This window comes from Anser anser, assembly GCF_964211835.1.
Source record: "Anser anser genome assembly, chromosome: 1".
Classification (NCBI taxonomy): domain Eukaryota; kingdom Metazoa; phylum Chordata; class Aves; order Anseriformes; family Anatidae; genus Anser; species Anser anser.
This window is the reverse complement of record NC_139720.1, coordinates 106,544,005-106,566,793: the sequence shown is the minus strand read 5'-3', so window position 1 is coordinate 106,566,793 and position 22,789 is coordinate 106,544,005. Positions and strand designations below refer to the sequence as shown.

The 22,789-nt window shown below is 36.4% G+C and overlaps 1 protein-coding gene across 2 annotated transcripts in view; it reads right to left on the bottom strand.

The window, feature by feature from the left end:
- Window positions 1-4,038: 4,038 nt before the first annotated feature.
- CXADR (CXADR cell adhesion molecule) overlaps window positions 4,039-22,789 on the bottom strand; it is a 33,059-nt gene continuing 14,308 nt past the window's right edge. Inside the window, exons 2-8 of one of the 2 annotated variants that reach the window (XM_083820094.1) lie at window positions 22,087-22,256; window positions 20,882-21,086; window positions 20,347-20,502; window positions 18,175-18,297; window positions 17,706-17,844; window positions 17,198-17,384; window positions 4,039-4,637 (exon numbers count right to left, since the gene is read on the bottom strand). In XM_083820094.1, coding sequence (XP_083676220.1) covers window positions 4,596-4,637; window positions 17,198-17,384; window positions 17,706-17,844; window positions 18,175-18,297; window positions 20,347-20,502; window positions 20,882-21,086; window positions 22,087-22,256 — 1,022 coding nt within the window. In that variant the 3' untranslated portion in view covers window positions 4,039-4,595. Of the gene's footprint in view, window positions 4,638-13,175; window positions 17,385-17,705; window positions 17,845-18,174; window positions 18,298-20,346; window positions 20,503-20,881; window positions 21,087-22,086; window positions 22,257-22,789 lie in introns of those variants that run through there. The other variant, XM_083820093.1, reaches the window with a different exon arrangement.

Here is a 22,789-nt window from a genome sequence, read left to right as displayed (position 1 = left end):
ACAGTGCATTGTAAGCACATTGACATATTCAGTATCAGCTCAGGCTCCTGCTCATGCCTTGCTGCTTCCTGAACGTTAAAGCATCCTGCATTATATAAGCAAACAATTCAAAATAAATTACTTGCAATTCTTAACATATTACATTTTCCCATAAACAATCAGAGTCATAAGGGGAATAGAAATGAACTAGAATGAACCACACTCAACTCTTACTGTCAGTGTTTAAATTTTATGAGCTGGGCCTTGCGTATGTGGATTAAAGCAAGCAGTATTTGGATGGTACACCACATTGTAGAGAGAGATGCTGGTTTTTCTTTTAATGTTTTCCCTCTTCGCCTTTCACATGTTACTGGAGCTGAGTTTGAAGTAAATTATTCCTCTTCACTTGAACTTGAGCCTTTTACATCTTGTAAACAACAGTAGACCTAGAGTTTGCACAGAGAACTGCACTACCAGTGACCTAGCTACACTGCCCTTGAAGATAACGGCGATTTGCCCAAGTGAATCTATTTCACCAGATGCCTTAGGGAGAGACTTGGAATTACTTTGCAGTCACGAAAAATAACTGCATACATTTTTGCAAGCTCATAATTGAGGACAACATTAGCATTATCAAAAACCATCTCCTTTAAGTATTAAAAGTGGAAACTTCTGCTGACATGTTTAGTCCCAACACTGGCTGGGGCGGGATGTCCTGAGAACACACTGAATTTGTATAGACTGGTTTGTACATGTGGTAGCCCACAGGATGCACATGCAATACAACACAGCCTTCATCCCATTCAGACCAGCTGGTTTCTGAGCAGGCCAGGAGGGTTAAGGGTGCCTGGAATCACCAGAGTCGGAAGCAGAGGTAACTGTAGCCTTCAAGCACCTTCAGATTTACACGGCTGCTAAGAATCGCCATTTTTGATGCAGGGAGAATTTGGCTGTGTGTGTCTATTCCACAGAATCACAGAATAGTTGAAGTTGGACAGCATCTCTGGAGTGCATCTAGTCTAACTCCCCGCTCAGAGCACTTTTAGCACTGCTGCTGAAATAAGCTGTCCTACCTTTCTCTTGTACTTTGATCCCTGTTTCCACTTTCACACTGCCTCCTTCTCTTCCCCTTTTGTCAGCACAAATATTGGTGCAGCTGCTTGGTGAACTGAAATGATGAACATATCTGAGTTAAAACTAAACTACACTATATGTAAGTAATTTTAAACTAAAACATGTCTCTGATGTGGTTCACAGCAGCTGCACCAATGCTTATGCTGACAAAAGATAAGATATAGCCCAAGGCCAGGAATGAAAAGCCAAGAGCAAGAAGGGCTTGGCCAATTCAGCTTCTAGCATGCTGAGTTCTGCTGCTTAAAATGCATATGCTAGAGTTACAGTCTGGAGTTTCTAATTTTTATGGAAATAATTACAATGATATAAGTTCGGGCCTGGATAGAGTTGTAGCAATGTGAAATTGCCTTGTGGTGGCATAGTTCGTTCGCATTTCTGAGCCTGTTGCAGCCATATTGCCTGTAGGGCAAAGTTTGAATCTGGATCAGCCCCTAGACCACAGGAAAGTTCATCTCATGAAGGATCTGGCTTGCTTCAGACTCCAGATGGTGTAACACCCAGGCAGTCTGATCCCACATAACCAACTTCGGTCTTAGATTGCAACATATGATTTCCAAAGCACACATCAAACCTAAAGGTCTGCATGACTAGAACGCTTGGTAACTGTGGAGAAGATGCCAGCAAGTGTGAAAATGGATGAGCACAGTGCTATTTTTCAGATGTGTATAATTAGAATGGCTGTTGGAAAAATTATACTGAAGAGGTCTGAACTAAATAGAGTACAGTAACAGCTCGATTCAAGAATTCACATTCAATAGACCTGCATATTATGCAGGGACAGTGGGAAAGCACTGCAAGCTAGCTTATCCATTTTGCAGCAAAGATGCAGGCTGCTGAGTATAGGCAGCTCTTAGGCTTTGTCCAATTGTCCAGGTCAGCTAGCTTGCATATGAAAAAGAAAGACAGAGATTTTTGGGTGTGGACAAGAGCTCAGTTACCAAATAAGCACTGCTTGAACTTTCTTGTGAAAAGCAAGCCCTGGCAAGAAGATCTTCTCATTTAATAGTGTTGGCACAAGAGCCAGGGTGTTTCCTCCACCCTCTGACCATAGAAGACATTCTGCATGCTAGATACAAAGATAAAAGGTTGAAGACTTGAATCATATCCAAGTAAAAATGCCTACTGACATATATAATTCATAAACAGCCACCAGGTCACAGTAATCTATCCAGGCATGATCTCCAGGCTTCATTATTTTACCTTCTAAGCATGAACACGATGGCAGAATGCAGACAGAGTTAGTCTCAATCTTCAACCTGCCTATATAATATCAGGTAGGCTTTCAAATTTGTACCACATTTACACCACGGTAACAAAATTAACATTTACTTGGCCATCTCACTGAGGCAGACTTCTGGACTAAATAGTCAATATTCAGTACCTTTCAAAAGACTCCATGTTGGTATCTGGAAGGCTAGTAAGAAGAGCTGTACTGTCACGTGGATTAGACATGACAAAGTAGTTCTGCAGCTACTAGCTTTATTGAAGAAAATAAATGCAACACACATTTAACTTCAAGAGCAACAGTTATTTTTCTTTACTCAAAATATATTAAAAGTTTGTTTAGGTAGGAATTTGAGTACAAAAATGGCTCCTTTCACTCCAAGGACATACTTAGGTGCATGAAGTTTCAGACTTTCCCTGAGTTCTTTTTACAAAACTAATTTTTTAACCAACTAGCCGACACTATAAGCTTGCACAGTAATTCCTGCATTTCTCCCCTCTCCTAAAACACTAGCAGTTAATCACCTAGATGATGGGGTGTGTGGGGAGGTGGGGGTGGGAGGGAATATCTATTCATCTTAGTTGGAGCAAACTCTAGTGAAAAAAGTTTATTTATATGTTACTGTCTTATGTGACAGTCTTATGGAATCAAACAGGCAATTGGTTCTTCTTGACCAGGTAACTTTCCCAGTGGAATTTTACCATGATTAATTACTTGCCAGATTTGCTCACAGACAAGTTTAGGCAGCACAGAGTCAAAGAAAGGATGAGTAATGTAATGTTTTGGCATAAAAATAAGTGTTTCTTAAAGGCAAAGTATCTTTTCTGCAATTATAATATTGAAATTAAATCAAATTTGAAATTACTTCAAAAAAATGGCTACTTAAGCAACTGTGACATTTAGAAACTCCTCTTTCCTTTTTATTTTTTTTTAAACTATTTTCTTAATTTATTTTCTTTCTATATGCAGTGACAAAAATGATTGTATGGATTTTTTGGTCAAAAACATCTCAGTTTGAGTTTATAATAGAATTAGCTGTGTTCCTTTCAAAAACAGACGCAAAAATAATTGAGTAAGTAGTATACTTTTCAGCATTATAAGCACCAGTATCACCAATAAAGTTTATGGTTGCCTTCAGAGTACAGCATAGCAGATATCACTGGATTAAGTTTTAAATTAGTAACTACATATTATAATAGTAAAACAAAAACAAACAAAAAAGCACAGTATGTGCACATACACTCTGCATTTCTCAAGAGCAGAGAAAGATGTAGTGTCCTTAAGTTGCTCTGATTTATGGGGACTGTGACAATAACCAAATGACCATTTTCAAAACTGCCTGAATATCAGTGGGGTACTAGGCTCCCACCAGTTTCATCTTAGCCACAACTTTAAAATAAAACAAAGAAGAAAGTGAATTATTAAAACCTCTGATCCACAGGATCGGTCTACTGTGATTTCATCCTTACATGGTTAGGTAGATTGATGTTTTTATTATGAACTCAAAGTTTTAATTTGTACTCAAAGTCTCATGTCACAGACTACAAAAGACCATGTACCACCTAACTTGGTTTAAAGAGTGCACTCTTCTTTCCTCCAGTTTTTTTGCAGGGTAAAAGCTGAGGAACAGAAAGAATGAGACAGTGTACAAACATGAATTACCACAACATCTGCATTAACAGATTATGCTGAAGCGTGCATTAACTGTAGCATTCAAATACATTTTATTGTTAGAAAACATATACAATCTTAAAATACAGTACATTTCAAACACAAGTTGCAAGTCCTCATTACAGTAATACTGTAGTAGCACTACAGTATTGAATAGGTGATATACTTCCTATCATATCAGCTGAACAGAAAGCTAGGAAAAAAAACTACTCTATTTAAGATTAAAATCTCTTTCAATGCCCCACTGCTTAAGGCTGTATTTCTACCACCTGAGTTGATTTTGTTAACCTGATGAATTTTTGAATCTACGTGATGGTGGGGCAAAGGAGAGTGATTGTGCGTTCTTTTTAAAATACAAAACTAGCAAGAAAAATGCTGGTAGTCACTTTGTAAACTTTGCATTAAAAATATATAAAAGAAAATTTGGTACTTAAAAAACCAAATACAGCCTACTTTACAATCTTGAATCTGAAGTGAGATTAAGTTAAAAACAAAAAACAAACAACAAAAAAACAGCACTTCATTATGAACTTCAGTTTCACCGTACTTGAAATTCATGCAAAAAATGATGCCTGTTTCTTCATGTTTATACCACTGTTATGTCACCAATCTTGTGTGCGATGCCATACTATAAAAAAAAAGAATATCATTAATCTATATTAAAGAGGGGCCAGACACTTCAACATACAGTAATTAAATGTATGATTCAGATAATCATCCAAATGATGGTCATTCCGATTAGAGTTCATACCAGTGTCTTAGATAAAACCAGTGCAGCAGTGTAGCAAGCTAACTTGATTTATTAGTTAATTTTAACAGAAATTATTTGATATTTCGCCTAAAACATGCTTTAACTCCCACTCATGTCAATGCAGTTGGCTGCAGCTAACAGAATTGCTCTCCATGCCATCCAGTAAGTAGTGTGATTTTAACTTCGTCATAAGTTTTCTAGTATCTTCACCTAGGTTATTGAAAATTCTCATGGATTTCCCAGCATACACCCACTACAGTCAACTTGTAAAGTTTCTGTGAAAGTTTGCTTAGATGGCAGTTTTCTGTTTCATACCAATAACTGAATTACCAAAGAACCACACATTTTTGCTTAGTACTATAAACACTCAAACAGGCTTTTCAAAGTACCCAGTGACTCACCCATACTTAATAAAACATACTTAATTAAAAATTTCTTTGTTCCAGTTGCCATTCTTTACTAGCTCTGTATTCTTTGACCTAATATTCTAGATTGATATTCTAAGAAAAATAACTAAGCATTTTTGCTACCACTCTGTGCTGCAAAGCTATTTTTTCTACATTGCTAGTACTCAAACTTTGCTGACAGTCACCAATATTCATTTTCAAAACTTGATACTCTAACACAAAACAAATCTTAATTAACAATCCACAAATGTGTATGTATATAGTGCATTTACTGGAAAAATCCCACTTTCTTACTCAATTTCAGCCTATTAAAGGCTTCTGTATCGCTGTCCCAGTACTGACAGATATTTAAAACATGCCTCAACTTCATGACAATTCATCTGTAAGACCATTAATTGAAAAACTGACTCAGGTTATCTCTGTAACAACTCACGTTCTTCTTCGCAAGCTGTCACATTTCAATTAGAATTACACTTTGAATAAATCTTCCAGCTGCACATGATAGTGAAAATAATCGAGCACCTTCACAAATCTTGCTTGGAAGCATAATTCAAAGCAGTGCCAAGTACTACTTGGCACTAAATCACCATATTTGCTGATCTGTTCAACAACCTTATTCTGTTTACAGTTTATACAGTCTGTTTTCAAAAGTTATTCTTCTAAGGGATAACAACATGCAATAGTCACAAAGTTAATTTTCATTATCATTTATCTACTATTCTCTCAATTTGCAAAGAATTTAGCAACTTGTTTGTTTCTCCTGGAACTTATTTTCCATCCTAACTTAACACATCTATGCTCAACTCTAGTACCACAGGAACAAGAACACTGCCATCAGCCTGAAATTGTATTTGATAAAATTAATTGATACTCTGTAACAGGCATATTAATTAGAATTGTACACTGAGGCAAGAAGTGTCCTTTCAATCTGTATTCCTGTCTTTGCACTACAGTTAACACAGCACTCCTATTTCTGACATTTTTCATCAACAACTCTCAAATATATCCAGTTAATAATTAGTAAACATAAGCCTTCTAAAAAAGATTATCCTGCTCCCCCCACAGTTCATCTTATCTCATTCTATTGCAAAAGCCTGAAGAAACAGATCTTACGTGCCAAAAAGTTTATAAATCTAGCTATTCTGAAGGATAAAACAGGCACACAAGTAGGGGCTTACTCAAGGAGGGCTCTCCATCAAGCCTGTCCTGTTCACACCTTCTCACAAATGAGTTTAGAGACAATTAACATAGCCTGCTTATGAAAAAAAAGTCTGCTGTGTGGTGCACAGAGACCAGATTGGAACAGGACGATAGCTTTTGATCACCCAGTTGTTTGGGAAAGCAAAAGTTTTGAAAAAAAAATCAGATGCTTAAAAGAGCTGGAAAGGCAACGTGAACAAATACAACGTAATCTGTTTTCTGTTTCCTGCACTGTCCTGATACTTCCAGTCTTTGTTTTTTTCTCCTTCTCATTTAAGTAAATCTCTCTCAAAAAAAAAAAAAAAGAAAAATGAAGTCTGGCAAGTGAACCCTAGCATGAAGCTAGAGGTTATTCATGCAGCTGTGATAAAGGAACACCATCTACAAATACCTAACTACCCACTGCTGTTGTAACTTATAAACAAAATGTGGTAACTCTTTTGGCTCTCATAGGACAAATATTAATTAATTAGAAACTGCAGTCTGCCCAGGTACCTGGGATCATAGCTTTATGTTTAACCTGAGTAAACAGGTGACAGTGTAAGATACTACGTATATTTAGTTTACAGTACCTAATACCTAAAACGGTACAAAACAAGTGAAACTGGTTAGGAACAGAAACTATGATAGAAAAGAACAATAAAAAATTATGATCATCCACAAAAGCTTGTTCAATAGCAACATACAGAAAAGGGAAAAGCTGCCTAAAATCCATCCTGCTCCGATGGTGAAATAAATCCAGCAATCAGAAATAGACAGGTAGCAATAGAAAGAAAGTGGAACGTCAGCCACCGGTGCAAGTGGGAAGCTGTAGGTAAAGCAAAGATGTATAGAAAGGCAAACCCAAGGAGTAATTCGTTGCTGACAGGGCCAATGATGACAAGGAGCTCTTCCCTCTTTATGTACCTCAGCCTGGCAGTGTAAGCATACGTGGCTAGATGACTACAACATCAATAATAATAAAGAGAAGTACTCAATATATCTTAACTCTGTATTTTCAAAATAAATAGGATGAACTACCTTATTTTGAGAATACCTTTCATTACACCCATAAGTGAGCAGCAGAGGAAAAGGGTGGGAAGGGAGCGTCAAGTGACCCAGATGACTAACGAGGGACACTGGTCTACGTGACTACTCTCTCCTAAATGCAGTTCAGGGGAAGGAGAGAGAGGCATGCTTCCTGTGAAGGTGATCCCAAGCAGGCATCTAACCTGGGTTCTGTGACAATGCATCTGGAAGAAAAGTGTTCCCCTTGCACTGGCAATGGGTCTGGGGGGATCCTTCACTCTGAAGAAGTTGCCTAATGAGATCTGACCTACAATTCTTTTCACTACATCCTGAAATACCCAAGTAGTGCCAGAAGTACTGGAAGAGCGATTATTGTTAGGACAGAATTAACAAAGAGCAAATGGTAGGGGACAGACAACTACAGATGGTCTGACCAAGGCAACTACCTTTAAGTGCTGGTCATTTGAAGGTTTAATTCGACAGTTCAAACTGAAAGCAAACATTAGATGGGTAGCTGACAACCACTAAAAAGACTGGTCAAGGATAGCTTTAAAAAAATGAGGTGGTGAGATGGAAAGTCTAGTTCTAAAGTCCCAGTAACTCAACAGAATTGTCTCCATTTTAACAAACGTGGAAACTGAGGAATACGGAGACGCTGTCAGTATTCGAAAAAGAAAAAAATAATGATCACGTGGCTAAATCATGACATAGCCAGGACCTCAGCCCTAACCCTCTACTTCATTAATCAGACTTCCTTGCCTTGGAAATCTTTTGTTATTACTGCAGGTGAGAGCATTTCTGTTGGCCATGTCAAGCACCAAGCATGTCCTAAGGTTCCTTGCATTTTCAGCAGTTTCACCCCGTGTACAAACTATACAGCCAGCAGCAAGTTAGCTAATATGGTTGGCACAGACACAGGATGTTGTCAGGATAAAATTCACATGTGTAATGTAATGACCCAATTTCCACTGTCAGTTGGATACCCCTTTTAGAGTGCTGATTAAAATCCTAGCTTGCCCAGGTATAACTGGGGGCAGGGAAATTATGCTAATTCGGGCAAAATAGGACTGTTGAGCATAAAGGCTCTAAAACTCATTTCAGCTCTTTCATCTAGGAATAAAGTATCTTAGCAGGTTGTTGGAAACTCCTGCCTGCCCACCCATATCACGCACTATTAACAAAAAAAATCATATTAGTATATCTTATTTAAATAATACAACTAAAATACTTGAAGTAGAAACGTAACATCAATTTTAAGATGTAATTAATGTTTAGAACTTCAATCTCTTTCAATTACACAAGGCTATCATGATCAGAACTGTACTTTTTTTTTTTCTTACAAAAATCAGTTTTCACTATCTTGCCCCTGAGAAAAGCCTACAGATGCAATTAAAATGTCTGAGATCCTCTCCCTCCCCAAGGACCTCTGCAAATGAAGAAATATTGTTGGTGACCTTAACTGCAGTCTCATGAAAACAGATATTTCAATGACTAACCCATACTAGTCAATCAGGTTTCAGTTACGCTTTTTTTTTTTTTTAAGAAAAGGATGTAGAAGTTTTTACTTCTAGCCTAGCAACAGGGTAACATAAGAGTAGTATTTTAAGCCAAAACTGTCAAAAGCTATACTCATACCTCAGCTGTACATTTTTTAATGATATCTGTACAATTTACAGCTTTATGCCAGAGCTTATGCAGAGAAATAAAGTGTCTGCAAATAATTGATGCAGATTAGAATAATAATTTTCTTACCTAAATTATTCTCCTGAATAAACAAGAAGAAAATTTTCTGGTATTTAAGAGTCACTTTGCTTTCTGTTGAGAAACATTTCTTAGTAAGCTACAGTCAACCGTCAGTAGAACAGTGGCCTTTAGCCAGTCAGAAAAGGATTAAAGCTGCCTACAGGTCAGCCACAAGAGGGCAATCAGTATTGTCAAAACAGAGAATTTACTACTTCATTTCAATTCAGACCACTCCATTTATCCACAAAATGTTTTTTTTTTCTTAAGTAGGCTAGAGTCAGCATGGGAGACGACAACCTTTTTGAAGTTGTGTTTTAAACACAGTGAATTTTCCATCTTAAATAATAATAACAAGGTAATTAAATACCTTATGCAAAGTTACTTGAACCAACATTCAGGTTTAACGCAAGAGATGGACATTGCAATTCCTAAGCAATTTCACATTATAGAATACAAGGACAAAATTAGGGCAACAACAAATAGTCAATTTGAAGCTGTTGGTACCCAAGAAGTCACTGTACTAAATGGACAGAAGGAACAGGGAAGGAGATATTAAATAAAGCAACTTCAAGCTTTATTTTACATTTTACAGCTCTTACAGCTTAGACGAACTGTTTCTGCTCTTGACAGTTATAGGATTGGAAGTGACATAAAAGGACATTCTATTTATTGGGATAAAAAGTACAGTGCTGGCAGCCACAACATAAGCTTTTTGACAAGTTCCACAAACCACCAGCTGTGCCCCAGAGCTGTCATCTTGTTCAGAAGTCGCAAGTAATTCAGTAGTTTTGTCTTATCACCAGCTGTCTTTATTTCTGGTCTAAGGATATCAGTTTCCCTCCCACCTGAGCTATTCTGCTCGTAAATGGAAATCTTAAGTAAATATTTTATCTTAATCTCCTATCGTTAAGTATGGCACAGCTCAAGTGTTTTCACTTCAGAAAACAGTTTCTTAGAAACACCGTCCATTCACAGGACTAGCAAGATGCTGCAAGTTGATGCTGCTGCCAGTTGCTGACAGAGACCTTGAGTGCTGAGAATGGAAGCTCTGCTACACGTTTTTAACTTCGGTGAAATCTGACTAATCCTGACTGCTGTTTTACAATTAAGATATTAACAAACAATATGAAATAAGGAGATTCAGATTCCTATATGGGACAGTAATCCCACTTATAGATCATGGAGCAGGCTAAATAATCATTAGCTATGGAAAAATGTTACTTTACTTGTATATCAGTAACTGCCCACAAAAAGACAGATGTTTCTCCCCAATTCACTACGAACGTAAGTGGCAAAACTGACACAACTGGAAGCTATTATACTAACAGTACTAGATGAAGTTACTTTCATAGCTCTTTATCATCTGATACAGTGTTCCCTGATACCACATTCTGAATTCTGACACCAAGTTCTGCTACGTAACCCAAACGATGACTGCATCCCTAGGGATGTTTGGTGAGCACCAAGAAACCTGGGCTCTCATTGCTTGCACCATGTGGGCTGTGCAGGAGACTTTCGTTTACTGCAGCTCCTACCATTTCTCACTGCTTCTTTATACAGTATTACTAGTAACAATATAACCGGAGACATCAGGTGCAGAAATTATTCATGGTAGGAAGAGTACCTGACACTGCATTTTTAAGCAGTGAAAATATACTGACTGCTTAAACAAATAAAATACAAAAAGGTGCCACAGATTGTCTGAAAACCACCAAATCAGACACTGCCGGAAACCAGAGCAGCAAAAGGGTTCAAGAGGTTGGACAGTTCATTTCTGTTTCCAGAAATCATAACCGTTCTACAAAATTCCCAATACGCTGATCAGACTTGCTACTTTCCGTTTCCCATTTTGTAAGTTGGAAAAGTACTCCTGGAAAGAAGTCCCATGCCCTTCAGCTACTTCACTCAACTTTTCCCTGCCTGCCACTTACAGAACCGAGGCTTCCAGCCCTGAGAAGTGGGACAACTGTCATTGCATCACACAGCTCTCTGAGCTTCCCAGTGGGCATACTGCCTCAAGAGGTTTTACCCTGAAGAAAAAATTAGATTACTGAAGGTAAAATGATGTGCTTTCAGATGTTAACGTCTATTCTAATATTGCCGTTTTAAAATTGTTACATAATCAAGTTGTGTAACCGACCTACTGAAGTTCTTTATAAAGATACCCGTCTCCTTCCTACCATCTAGTAATCCTAACATCACATAAGGTTAGTAAAAGTTGCAAAACTTTTATGTTTCTGAATATTATGGTAGATTATGGTAGAAGTGTCCTTCATCTAGTCAATACAAGCCTGATAAATAATTCAATGAATATGCTGATCCGCTGAAGAGAGAAAACAACTAGTAGCTGCTGCCACTGAATTAACTTTGCTATTCAAAGCACCCTGGCCAGTACTAGGCAGCTGAAAACTTCTGTCTTCTACACTCCAACATAGGAACATGGCACTAACATTGCCTTAGAACAACATAAATTCTTTAAACGATCCCTGTTTTCAGAACATTTTTTTCCTCTCAGAACCGGCTAATCATCTACAGTTATCCCTCAAGTGAAAGGTAATTTTAAAATATGAGAAGACTTGGAAAGGTAGGCAACACTCATAGCTTGTTTCATTCAACTCTTACTCCTTGATCAGCTATTTTCTGTACAAAGGGTTTTGTTTTGTGGATTTTACAGAGAAGAAAGCAAAACTAAGTAGCTGGCATTAAGTGTTTTCTGTAACACTTAGTCTAATAATTTACTAAATATCAGCATAATTATAGAGCCTCTCCACCTGAGAAAATTTAAATAGTAAGCTCAAAGAACACAGGATGTCTAAGAAATTCAGCAAAGAAACAGCAAGACAGACCTTTTAAGAAACTTTATCCAAGGTGTTGTCTAATACATATGTGAGGACAATAAAGGTTTTGTAGAATCCATGATGAGCATCCTCTCTTCTTTTATGACACTACCAGCAAAGTGCTAGTTGCTTTGCTGGAATTCCCACATTCACCAGTTCCTCTGATTCACAATCACCTGTCTCTAAATAGAAGCAGCACAAGAGCTGCAGCATGAAAGTTCTATTTGAGAAAAAACTGCCAAATTAGGAAAGGACAGAAGTCTTGAAATTAACATTATGAAGGTGCAGAAAGATTTCTTAGGAGTTCTATAAAATAACAGCAATATGAGCTTTTATTTTTATTAGGTATCCTTTTGTATTTAAGCACAAATCTTTATCTGAAATATAAAAAAAATAAAGGTTTTCTGCTAGTACACTTAACTTCATATGCTTCTGTACACACATTAAAAAGATTTTAAATATACACAAAGAAATGACACATCTGGCATGGCACAAGTATGCATTATCATATGAAGATATGCATTCATTAAGAACAAATGTAAGCAATTTTGTCTTCTAATGGTATTATGGTATAATAACATACATAACATACAAAACATGCCACTAATGCAAACCCATGCCAGAACTTGTTTCCTGAAAATGTAAGCACCCAAGACAACACTGAAGAACTTGCATTTGTCTTTGAGAAAGTTACAAAGAAAGAAAAGCAATTGGTTTGCAAGGCCAAGGGGTGGGAGGTGTCCCAGGTCATCTTTATTTGAATAAAAAAAGCAAGTTGGTTGACATAAAAACAAGTATTTTGTCAAAATGCTTTAAATATAAGCCTACTTGTTTGAATTTTAAAAAAATTAAAAAACAAGAATTTATCAGATTCAGGAATACTTGGTTCTGCCCAAAATAAAACCAGGTCAAAAATTAAATTCCTTCCCAGCTTTTTCTTTTAGAATTCCTGTTGAGGCTGCCCAGATGTTTAAATTCATCACTACATCTGTGTATCTACAGTTAGAATTTCCATATTGAGTGCATGTTCTAAAATATCTATAAAAAGTTTTAATTCCTTTTACTTACAAATTGGGGGGGGGGGGGCTGGGAAGGGGAGCAAGAAATTATTATTTCCAGTGTGGTATACACACCCATGTTTATTAGTTCACTTCCAGTTACAGAAAGAGTAAAGTTGAAGCCATACGTAAGTGCTGCTTTAAAATAAAGACAGACTACTGTTTTCTCCAACAGTTTTATTTCAAAAAGTACACGAGTCTGTCATGGAACTACAGCATTTTAAAGTTTTGGATTTGTTTTTACAGATTCACAAACAATACTTGTATTTTGTGATACCATTCCCCCAAAAATGTGAATATAAAACTTCATACTGGAATTCATATCGATATTCAAGTTCATGCTTTGTGCATGAGAAGCATAACATAAGATTTTGGATTCCAGGAAATATTATTGCTCCAATTTCATTTGAGCTGTGCCTCAGTGCTAGAGGACCAACATCCAAAGGGCCTTATGAAGCACCTATCAAGCGTATAAAACAAGGTTTAAGTGATACAAATAGAATTGTGTCTTTAGACTGCCACAGAGATCTAAAGTGATCCAGAACATACACAGTCAAGAACAAAACCAAAAAGCTATCATGGAAAACAGCAATATACAATACGCATTATTACAGAGAAAGCTTGTAATTAAAAAGTCTTACTTGTACTACCAAGCAGGAAGCATACACCTAACGTGAATGTGACTATCACGGTTGATAAAGATGTATGCACTGTACATTTGCTTCAAAAGTCATTTTACCTCTCCAACAAGGCATTTCCGTGCACTACATAATTCAAAAGTATTCATTTTCAGGTATGGAAGGTTCACACAAATATCTTTAAATATCCATTTCAGAAGTTTATGAAAAGGCTTGTAATGTATGGACAAGTGTTACATAACCTCTACAGTATTACAAGTCTAATACTTTATTCACACCATACTATAATTCAGGGGTTTCTTCTATATATAGTAGTCCTCAACAGGCAAGTTTACAGTCATGACATTAACTAGTAATTTCTCCTGTTCATTTAGAGTATTTACATAATGCTATCACCGCCCATCCACCCCCATTCTTTTTTCCTTTTTTTTTTTTTAAATAAAATGAGACATTAAGAATGCCACCTTCTAACAGGTATATCAGCTGCCACTACTTCCTAGAAAAGTTCTGTTAGCAGGTTTGTAACATTTGACACCTCATGTGTTTACTCAATTCATGTCCTACACAACTAAAAATCATTGCTAAGTATAGTAGCTGCTTTTCAGAATCATAATCCAGTGTAAGTTACGAATCTAGTGACTAAAGAAATAATTTATAATAGTGGTATTAAGTTTATATTGTAGTGTTTTATTCATTCAAAAAGGCATGATGATAGCAACTTGAGGCAAAGTTTACCCCAAGTCAGAGGTTCTTTATTTCAGATAAGGACTATGTCAGATTCCATTCCTTTTATTTTCCATGCAATTACATAAATAGACAGACACTGTCAAGGCTGCTAAGCCTAACAGCGAGGCTCTGAGGGCATATCATGCTGTCTTTCCATTCTGTCCATTTATTGTTTTGTGCAATCTGACAGAGCATTACGTATGTGTAAACTCTGCTCTGCATGCTTGAGTGAGAAATTTCTCGAGTGTCCTAGGGCTTACCTGACGGAAAGCACAGGGTCTCAAGACAGGAAAAAAAAGCAGAAGCAAACAAAAACCACACCTCATCTCAAATTACGTTCACAGAGGGCTACGAATCAAATTCAGTAGGTTTGTTGCCTGTTTGCTTAGGTGTCTAGCTATCTCTCAGTCTGTGATTCAGTTCTAGTTTTGTACTCAGCTTGTTTTTATGATCCAAATAACCATACCCTTTTAATTAAGGAAGGCCTTAGTTGCAAGGTAAACAACCAGTTTATGATCAAAATATCTTTAAAGTCTCTTCTGTCACAGTAATTGGATGCAAAATGTCATCTCCTCATCTATTGTTCTTCATAAGCTTGAGTTTGGCACAGTTACTAAACCTATTATTTACCACACAAGTGAAGAGTTTTCAGGAATATAAACACATTATAACTACCAATTGAAGGAGTAACCCACAATTTGAAATACAGAACAATACAGAGAGTCACTGAAATCACATCCAAAAATAGGCATGAAGAGGTATAAATAGTACATAAGAATCAAAAAATCAGATCACAGTGTCATGTTTTAAAAACTGTACCATCATCTAAGCACCTGTCCGAACAGTAAATTTAGGCACCAGAAATTTCATTAAAAACTGAAGATACAATCAAGCAAAGTTTATTGAAAAGGCACACATGAAAGATAAAAAATCTGATCTCTAACAGTATCAGTTTACAATCTAAAAAAGTCCAAAATATGTAAAATTTTAGAGTCTAGAATACTTAGTAGCCATTCAAGTATCTAAATTCGGTATAAAGGGTATGTTATCTACGTTAACAGTGCCAACCAAAAATGGTGCACATAACTACAAGATATGGGAAACATTTAGTAGTAAGCCAAATGATTTATCACAGATGTAAGCAGCTACAAGAAAGCAGACACTAAGCCTAGAAGTTCGGGGAAATCCTTTATCTCACTGCTGCTACATACAAACAATACTAACATCTTTCAACAGGTTCTTTCAGATATTTTCTCCATCAACCTCTGTGCCACATACTATAATCATTTAGAGTTTTCCAAAATAGTTAGTAGCCTAACATCTATAGCTAGAGTAAGCTGAAGGGAGTCCCCCCCACACACACCCAAGCACAAGGTGAGAAGGAGATTAGAAAATAGGAAGGAAGGAAAAAAAGATTCAACTGCACTTAACTTTAAATCTAGCTCCCATAGATATGTAGTTTCAGTAATCAGAAACTATTCAAAGTCCTTAAGCAGGTGTGAAACTAAGATAAGGAATTGTTCTATTCCTCCTGTAATGCTTTAAGATAGCAGAACTGGGAAGGCTTTTTTTTTTTGAATAGACTCTTGAAACATGTTCATATCAGCAATTCTGGATAACTATTTTCTCCTAGATTCTGTCCACATGAAATTTTTGGTGCTGAAAATCTAAACGTCCATTAGTAAGAACATTTAGGGCCATTAAACAGGCAAGGAGAAGTAAGCGTTAAATTCCTTGCAAATTCATGTAAAAATGTATCATCATCTTAAGGGGAAGATTTTTCTGAAGAACTGTGAGAGCAAGAGAACAGATATCAAATACCAGTTAATTAACAGCTTTATTAAAGCCCAATGAAACTTCTAGGTAATTGGTTTATTAGAAAGTAAGAACACTGCCTTAGAACCTAAGCAGGATTTGGAAAATACAAGCTACAATTAACTTAAGACCTGTCGAGATACATATTCATTCTTACTGTGACAATATAACAGTTGAGCTACAGATTTTAAAGCTTATATACCACTACTAACAATTTGATAGGATGTCTTACATCAGATAACTTAATATTAAGTTATCTGACATGACTAAAACTAGTTATTGCAGTAAAATTCAAATTTCAAAGCGCTCACAAGGTCTCCTATCGCATTTCCAGTCACTGAGATTTTAAACTCAGGATAAATTCAATTATATTAACTGAACCAATCAGATAACTGACAGCCCCTGAAATAAAAGCTCAGGAAGCACTCCGAATAAACATTACAAAGGTAAAGAGCTGCATAAATACTCAGCGTTTCAACAGAATTCAAAGTCATCCTCAGTATTTCAGCCCCACTGCAACTTCAGACGGTGGCCAAATTAAAATACTTCTATTACTCCAAAATTGAGGATGAAATTCAAGAACTCTGAGGAACTTCATGGTCTACATATGAAATGGTTTTGTTACTTTTCAACTGTGTATTACTGTTTCATATTCAGAGCTGCACATTAGCAGACAGTGCCTCTTCAGGAACCTACCAGAGGTCCAAACACCTTCAGTGTCTGGTATTTATGAACTCCCGTGCTTTCAGCAAATAGTTCAACTGTTATACACTAATAAGTTTAAAAATGAGAATCGGTGGCTTTTCAAACTAACTTTGTTTTCTTCAAGGAAAATTGCATGCCATTGTTTAAATGAGGGATGGAACACCGTAGTTCTCTAATACTTATAATGAACAATTAAAAAACAGGATTTAAATTAATATTCTATACTATGGACCCATCTTTGCTTTGTGCTGGAATCATCACTGGGACAGCTCCCATTCTACTTAAATTAGGTGCAGCTACCTTTGAAGATGGAAAGGTTTGGTTTTGACCAGAAGTACGTTCAAAGTCTTCACTTGGGACTTGACTATATGGAGTTTTGGTATATCCTTCCATATTTGAGGGAGACATTGAGCCCAGAGAAGAACGATTGCTGCCTATGTAGCTGCGGGCTGTTGAACTGCGACTTTTTGGAGGCGGAACATCTTCTCTGGAATAAAAGAAAAATTCAGTTGCAGAACAAGAATTCAGTCAATGTTAGTATGCAGGAGCTTACATGAGTTTTCCATTTGTTTCTTCCTATTCTAACACAGTAGCCTTTTTAAACTGAAATAATGAAGCATTTGTTGCCTTTAAGATCCTAACTGAAATTACAGACACGACATATTTAAAACAAGTTCTCAGACAAACTGTTAGTGTTTCAATAAACAAATTAAAACAGACATCTCAACCACTAAGTATCTTACTCACAGAAAGACATTTAAAAGTTAATTTTCAAATAATACTACTCAGAAATTAGGTATGTCGTTACCTAATATCATGATGTACTTCTTTCTCATACTTCTTCTCTCTGTGTTTTTTACAGCAACAGAAGACGAGAAAAGCCAGTAAGGAGAGACCCAGCAGAGTTCCTACAATAGCTCCAGCAATTATACCAGCTGTATTTATAGCTAGAATAGATAAATTACAATATTTTTAAGTGTTAAATTTATATGACCATTTTCTTTTCTCTCAACATTAAAAACAGTATGTTTCCACATGATCCAAATTAACAGCATATCACTGAATCAGATATGCTTCAATCCATGATTTAGAATGACAACAGAGTTGCAGATTCCTGCATAAAAAAGGCAGTATTTAGAGGGAAGTACAGACTTAAAGCTGCAACCATCAGTTGCATAACAGTTTTTTATTTGTTGTTTTAAAACTTTTTAGGAATTTAGAGAAACAAGGTTATTCAGTTACACAAAACATGATATGACTATACAGTCAACACTTACGAGGGGTGACATTCAGCTCAATAGAACATTCATCTGCGCCAACTCGGTTTGAAGCAACACAACTGTATACACCAGAATACTCTTGAGACGCATTTTTCAAGAGAAGTTCACCCGTATTTCTATCTACAAGGAACAGAAAGCAAGTGTTTACTATTTACCAAAGTTTAGTTTCCTACTCAGTGCTACAGAATTATTATTCCCGCACATACGTGAAATCTTAAAAATACCATGTAAAAAAATCCAAAAGTCTACTTGTGCCACAGAACACTTATTTCAAAAATACTTTTTACTTTACTAGATATTTATTCCACAAAATTTGACTTTAATACTAAGCCTACAGATTGCTCTGTCAATGGAAAGGAACAGATGCTTAAAACGGCCAATTCTCTCACCTTAATGTAGAATACTAAAATAAGAGATTAACTGCATCACAGAGGTACCCTCTTCTCTTCTGTGTTGAAACCAATTCTGCACAACCAGCTCGGATGTCTGCAGAACTCATGTTCATCATGAAAGACAAATCTGACCTAAACCTTGCACTCCAATGGGCAACTAGTTAAGTCTAGCTATGCTGATAGAGTGAAAGCAGGAAGAACATTTCCCTTAAGGCTTCCAAAGCTATTAACAGCTACCTTTGCGAGATTTTTAAATTGCTAATAGATTTGCAACCAGCACTTAAACCCTAGAGCTGCCAAGAGATTACCTCATGGTAACAAAGAATCACACGTATACTTAGTTAGCTCTTCCTGCTGAAGTTAGGCAGCATGGAAGAGGTCCTTGAGAGCACGTTCAATGCTCCCAAACCTACAATCACAAACCCCAAACAACTGTTGCTACATTATATTAAATGCCACTTTTGCATACTTCCTAAATAATTCTTGTCCAGCACTATCAATTGATTTTTTTTTATTTTTATTTTTTTTTCCAAAACATGAGACAAATTTGGGATGCATAAGAAGGAATAACAACAGAACAACAGAAACTTAAGGCCTTGAGTGGTAAAGAGAGAAACATTACTGACTAACTTCATTGTCAAAACAAGAAATAGGACATAAACAGCGCTACCGGGATGCAAAAGTTCAAAGAGAACAGCACAAGGCTCTTCAGATATAGTTATTTTTTAAGCAATCTGACCCTTAAGATATACAGATACTAACAGACTACAAAAGTTCTAAGTAGACTGGAGAAGTTCCTGTAAGTCAGAGGTTGTTCTAATCAACTAAACTGGAACCACATCTCCCTCTGGAAATTCCTGAACCATAAATTAAGGGAGGATAAGAGACCACTATGAGGAAGAACCACAGAAGTTCCTGTTCCCTCTTCCCTACACATCCACTTTTTAGACACATGGTATCATGATACCCTTTTACCTATATGCCATGCACACTTCACATTAAAATACTTCTCTTTGTAAGTAGATTCTTAAACTGCTCCAACTGCAAGGTGAACATACCTTCCCCCAAGGATTAAAATTTTTTTTTAAACTACAAAGACCAACAAGAATTGGTACTGAGAACTATAATTCTAAGAAATATTCCAGAATAACTTTCACAGTCAAAACTCACAAATTACTAATAAATTGGCTTTACTAATAAACTTTCACAATGAAGCTTTCACAAGAAAATCAACACCACCACAATAATTCTGAATTCAGTCAAAATTTGTAACATTGAATTATTTCCTGGATGTCAGCTAATGTAAGAGGGAAAACCTTCTCCTTTACGTGTAGGAACTTTTCCCCTAAAGACACATAACCTCTTAAGAGATTCTGTCACTTGATCAGAAATTGAGAACTTCTGTGCACTCTCTAATGAAAATCAAGTTTTTATTTCCACTTTCCCAAATGCAGCTGTAATCACTGGTCTAGACTATTCTGACTCTTACCTGCTGCCCATCTGAGCGGAAAGCAGCCAAGAATCAGAAAGCAAGAGAAGTCAGAACATTCATGCAGGGGTGAACATGGTTCTGCAGTTTAACGGTAAGAATCTTTCTCAACTTCAAACATCTAATTTAAATGTCAGTTTTATTATCCAGTGAAAGGACAGAAGTGACACTTCTATAGACTGCTCTATACTAAAACTATGCATGAGATGCTAACAAGTCAAAATATGTCAAAAATATGAATACAATCTTTATTATTTATAATTCTGAAAAATTAAAGTTTGACAGTACTCAGCGTGGATGTGGCAGGAAGTTCTTGTGTGCCAGATACTCTTCTCCAGTCGTAAGACAAAAGTGGAGATCCTTCTTGTGATGCACATTTCAACGTAACGTCCTTTCCAATCTCCTGTGATCCTTCAACGGAACATTTAGTTCTTGCTGGCTTTACTAATAAATAAAGTATTATTGAATTAATAAGTCACAATCAAAAATGCTAGTTATGTTCTAGTAGGTCAGACCGTTTTGCTAAAGAAAGTTTGTGAAACAAAGCCTTTGCAAGCATGGAGAGATTTTGTATGAAATACAAGCCAGATTTAGATTTTTTTTTAAGTGCTCGTTATTCTGAATATTACTCCCTTTGCCCCCCCCCCCCCCAAAAAAAAAAAAAAAAAACAGAACAATGTCTGCGCCCACCCTGAAGTCTCAATAAGGGATGATAGATTCAGGATGCCTTTGCCCTATGTAGGTTTTCATTTTATATATCAAATATAAGATGGCATAAACACAAAAATGTCACTGCAAATTCAAGAAAAAAAAATTTGCTTACCAAGTACAGTCAACTGTATTTTTTGGCTTTGAACTCCAGGAGCTTTCTTCACTTTGCACTGGTATGTGCCGGTATCTGCTGACTTTAAATTCAGGATATCCAACGAACCATCACCAGATCTGGGATCAGAACTGGTAAACTGCATTCGCCCAGTCATAGCAGCATAATAATGATTATAAATTCTGTCTACAGCATACATAATTATCTATAAAAGAATAAATATGATTCAGAAATCTACTTGGCATGTAAGCACTTGAAAAAAAATGTTATCTTCAGATTCCTAACAGTGTCTTTCTACTGTTTAAAATAAGCATGACAGATGATCACAAAGATGATCAGAAGGCTGGAGCACCTCTGCCATCAAGGAAGGCTGAGAGAGGTGGGGATGTTCAGCCTGGAGAAGAGAAGGCTGCTGGGAGAATCACAGAATCATAAAAGGTTGGAAAAGACCTCCAAGATCATCTGCTCCAACCATCCTCCTACCACCAAAACCACTAAACCATGTCCCTGAGAGAGACAGAGAGGAGACCTCACTGCAGCCTTTCAATACTTAAAGGATGGAGAAGGACTCTTTACTCAGGTAGACAAGGATAGGACAAGGAGGAATGGTATTACACCAAAAGATTAGATTTAGATTAGACATTAGGAAGAAATTCTTTAATGTAAGGGTAGTGAGGCACTGGAAGAGGTTGCCCAGAGAAGCAACATACAATGCTCTAATGAATGCTCCAACTCAACACCTGCTGACATCTCGTTACTTGGGCATTGATTTATGGCTTAAAGAAAACTGTTTAAAATTGCTCAAATCTTCATTCTGTAAAATCTCTATTAAAAAGAAGTCATCTTACCGATAAGGCTTCAGAAGAAATGACAGCCTTAATAAATAACAAAGAGTTAATACATAATACAAAATTCTCAAATAAATTTTCAACCAGGAAAATAATACACATACACAAGCAGAGTTTTCCGTACTCTGAAGCATTTTTAAAGTTCTTTAGTTATTAGATTAAGTACAAAATATCATAACATTCTCATTATTCCAAAACTTCCGCTACATTTCATATGACTGGTGTTTCAAAGTTATTTAAAACCACAAGCATCCCACCTTGAAAATTTTAACAAAGTCAAAAAAGTCACTACCAAAGTTCATATACTGATTTACTTTAATAATTTAATTAGAACCATGCAGAAAAGTCTCTACTTACTATTTGTTCCTTCTTTTGATTATCTGCTGGTATCAAGACCCACTCAATATCTAGTGGGCCTTCATCCTCTTCTGAGAGTACAAAAGTACATGGCAACGTAACTTTTTCTCCTTGAGCTTTTTCAAACATTGATTGGTCAGCTGAAGTTATACTCAGGCTTCTCGTTAGACCTATTAAAAATATTTTTGTTTTAAAAATCACATCACAGTTCCACAGCAAACGTTCTCTTAGTCATTACTATATTCTTTCCAGAACAGAACGCCTAAAACCAGTCTCTGTACAACCAAAATGCATAGATTACCCAAACAGCTAAAATCTTAGTAACTTATCTCGACACAATGAAAGCCCAACTTTTTTGAAGTTCCTATATTCATTTAAGAAAAAAAAACAACAAAATTATACCAATTCCTTTTGCAAATCCATCATATACTGTTTCTTCCTGTATAGAAATCAACTTTAAAAATCATGTCAAATTATCATTAAAAATCATTTCAAACTTTTATTGCTGCTTAAGAAATTCTGTGCAGTATGTTACTGAACACAATGCAAAGTCGGGTAGTCTTACTTTGGAATCATATCCCATAGGCAATTGCATCTTTGTTTGAAAGGTCTTTTTGTGCAATTTGAGTCCCATTTGAAGCTAAATAAATGAAAAGGCTGCTGCTGAAAATTTTCAAGTTATTGAAAACAGAAAATATAGAAT